The sequence below is a fragment of the Salvelinus namaycush genome, chromosome 5 (assembly GCF_016432855.1).
Source record: "Salvelinus namaycush isolate Seneca chromosome 5, SaNama_1.0, whole genome shotgun sequence".
NCBI lineage: Eukaryota > Metazoa > Chordata > Actinopteri > Salmoniformes > Salmonidae > Salvelinus > Salvelinus namaycush.
Genome location: NC_052311.1, coordinates 24,325,267 through 24,327,612, shown reverse-complemented (window position 1 = coordinate 24,327,612; position 2,346 = coordinate 24,325,267). Strand labels below are relative to the sequence as shown.

The following is a 2,346-nucleotide window of genomic DNA, read 5'->3' as shown; positions in this document are numbered from 1 at the left end:
GAAAGAGTGGCTTGAATCCCACCGCCTCTACCCCATCCTCTGCAGCCCCCTCTGTGGTCCGACCCCGGAACTCTGCCCGCTCTGCCAGGATGTCCAGAAAAAATGACATCATAGCAAAGTTCCAGCAAAATGCACCTGAGTAAGTTCTGACATGTATAATGTGTTCCAATGTGTATAATTAAATCTATAATCTGTATTAATATAACAACATTTTAATGGGGAGAGTTGTATTTGTCTTTTGATTTATTTTAAGGACACCGGTTGTCCCCAACTTCAAACTTCAGAGATCATCTATGGCTGTGGCAAGTGGGGCATCAATCAAACAGAAAGTGCTTTCATGGTGTGCCAACAAAACACGCAACTATGAGGTGAGGGGATGGTCATGCACAAGAGACATAAGAGGTGACATCTGGGGAACCATAACCCTGCTTGCCACCCTCTCTTTCCCAGGGTGTTTCCATAGAGAACTTCTCATCTTCATGGTGTGATGGGCTGGCGTTCTGTGCACTCATCCATCGCTTCTTCCCAGATGCTTTTGACTTCTCAGCCCTGAACGCATCTGAGAAAGAGAAGAACTTCACCCTGGCCTTCAACACAGCAGAGTACGAAGCTGTATGTGTGTGTGTGTGTTTGTGTCTGAGTGTGTGTGTGTTGTAAAGTAATCATCCTCTCTCTCTCTGTCTCTCTCTGTCTCTCTGTCTCTCTGTCTCTCTCTCTCTCTCAGGACCATGGCTGACTGCTACCCCCTGTTGGAGGTTGGTGATATGCTCCTGATGGGGAACAGACCAGATCCTATGTGTGTGTTCACCTATGTCCAGGCCCTCTGTCATCACCTCTCCAAAATAGAGAAGGAGAAGAAGGACAAGGAAGAAAAGGAGAAGAAGGACACAGCAGAGGAAAAGAAGAGTGAAAAGATGACCGACGGAGAGGTAGAAACCACTACAGAGAAGAAAGAGGAGGAGAGTGTGGGAGAGGAGAACAAAGGAAAAGATGGGAAAGAGAAAGAAACCGAGGAGAGCTCAGCGGTGGAGGGAGAGAAAGAGAAAGAGAGCGAGGAAAGAGAAGTTGAAGCGCAGGCTTATTAAGCTAATGCTAAAGATACATTGAAAAGACCAAAGGAGAGAGATTCAGAGAGATTAAGAAAGACTTAAGCTACATCATGAAGTAGAGTCTTACAGTGTTCAACACAAGTGTGTGTGTAGCGTATATGAGCATCATTTCTTAAAGAGTGACACATTACTACTGTGTATTGAAAAGCTGGCTTTGTGAAGGTTTGGAATTATGCTCAGATTCCAACAATGTGTGTCAATTGTAACCTGTTGTGATATTTTAAACATTATTTAACATGCTGTGTTTTGGAACTTTGTGCAGAGGAACATTAAACGTCAATGTGTATTATAATGTATTCTTTTGATTTATTCTTCAGACAGACCACCCATGTATACTACCGTTCAAAAGTTTGGGGTCACTTAGAAATGTCCTTGTTTTTGAAAGAAATGCACATTTTTTGTCCATTAAAATAACATCAAATTGATCAGAAATACAGTGTAGACATTGTTAATGTTGTAAATAACTATTGTAGCTGGAAACGGCAAATTTTTTATGGAATATCTACATAGGCATACAGAGGCCCATTATCAGCAACCATCACTCCTGTGTTCCAATGGCACGTTGTGTTAGCTAATCCAAGTTGATCATTTTAAAAGGCTAATTGATCATTAGAAAACCCTTTTGCAATTATGTTAGCACAGCTGAAAACTGCTGTGTTGGTTAAAGAAGCAATAAAACTGGCCTTCTTTAGACCAGTTGAGTATCTGGAGTATCCGCATTTGTGGGTTCGATTACAGGCTCAAAATGGCCAGAAACAGAGTCCTTTCTTCTGAAACTCCGTCTACTCTTGTTCTGAGAAATGAAGGCTATTCCATGTGAGAAATTGCTAAGAAACTGAAGATCTCGTACAACGTTGTTTACTACTCCCTTCACAGAACAGCGCACACTGGATCTAACCAGAATAGAAAGAGGAGTGGGAGGCCCTGGTGCACAACTGAGAACGAGGACAAGTACATTAGAGTGTCTAGTTTGAGAAACAGATGCCTCACAAGTCCTCAACTGGCAGCTTCATTAAATAGTACCCGCAAAACACCAGTCTCAACGTCTACAGTGAAGAGGCGAATCCGGGAGGCTGGCCTTCTAGGCAGAGTTCTTCTGTCCAGTGTCTGTGTTCTTTTGCCCATCTTAATCTTTTCTTTTTATTGGCCAGTTTGAGATATGGCTTTTTCTTTGCAACTCTTTGCAAGCTATGGATCTTTTCATCGAGACCACACTAAATAGCCAATAGGCACACTT

The 2,346-nt window shown here is 42.5% G+C and overlaps 1 protein-coding gene across 1 annotated transcript; it reads left to right on the top strand.

The window, feature by feature from the left end:
* Window positions 1-293: 293 nt before the first annotated feature.
* LOC120046978 (smoothelin-like protein 2) lies at window positions 294-1,085 on the top strand. Its single transcript, XM_038992528.1, has 3 exons — window positions 294-368; window positions 451-602; window positions 725-1,085. The coding sequence occupies exons 1-3, from the start codon at window positions 294-296 to the stop codon at window positions 1,083-1,085; spliced, it is 588 nt and encodes a 195-aa protein (XP_038848456.1).
* The last annotated feature ends 1,261 nt before the right edge of the window (window positions 1,086-2,346 follow it).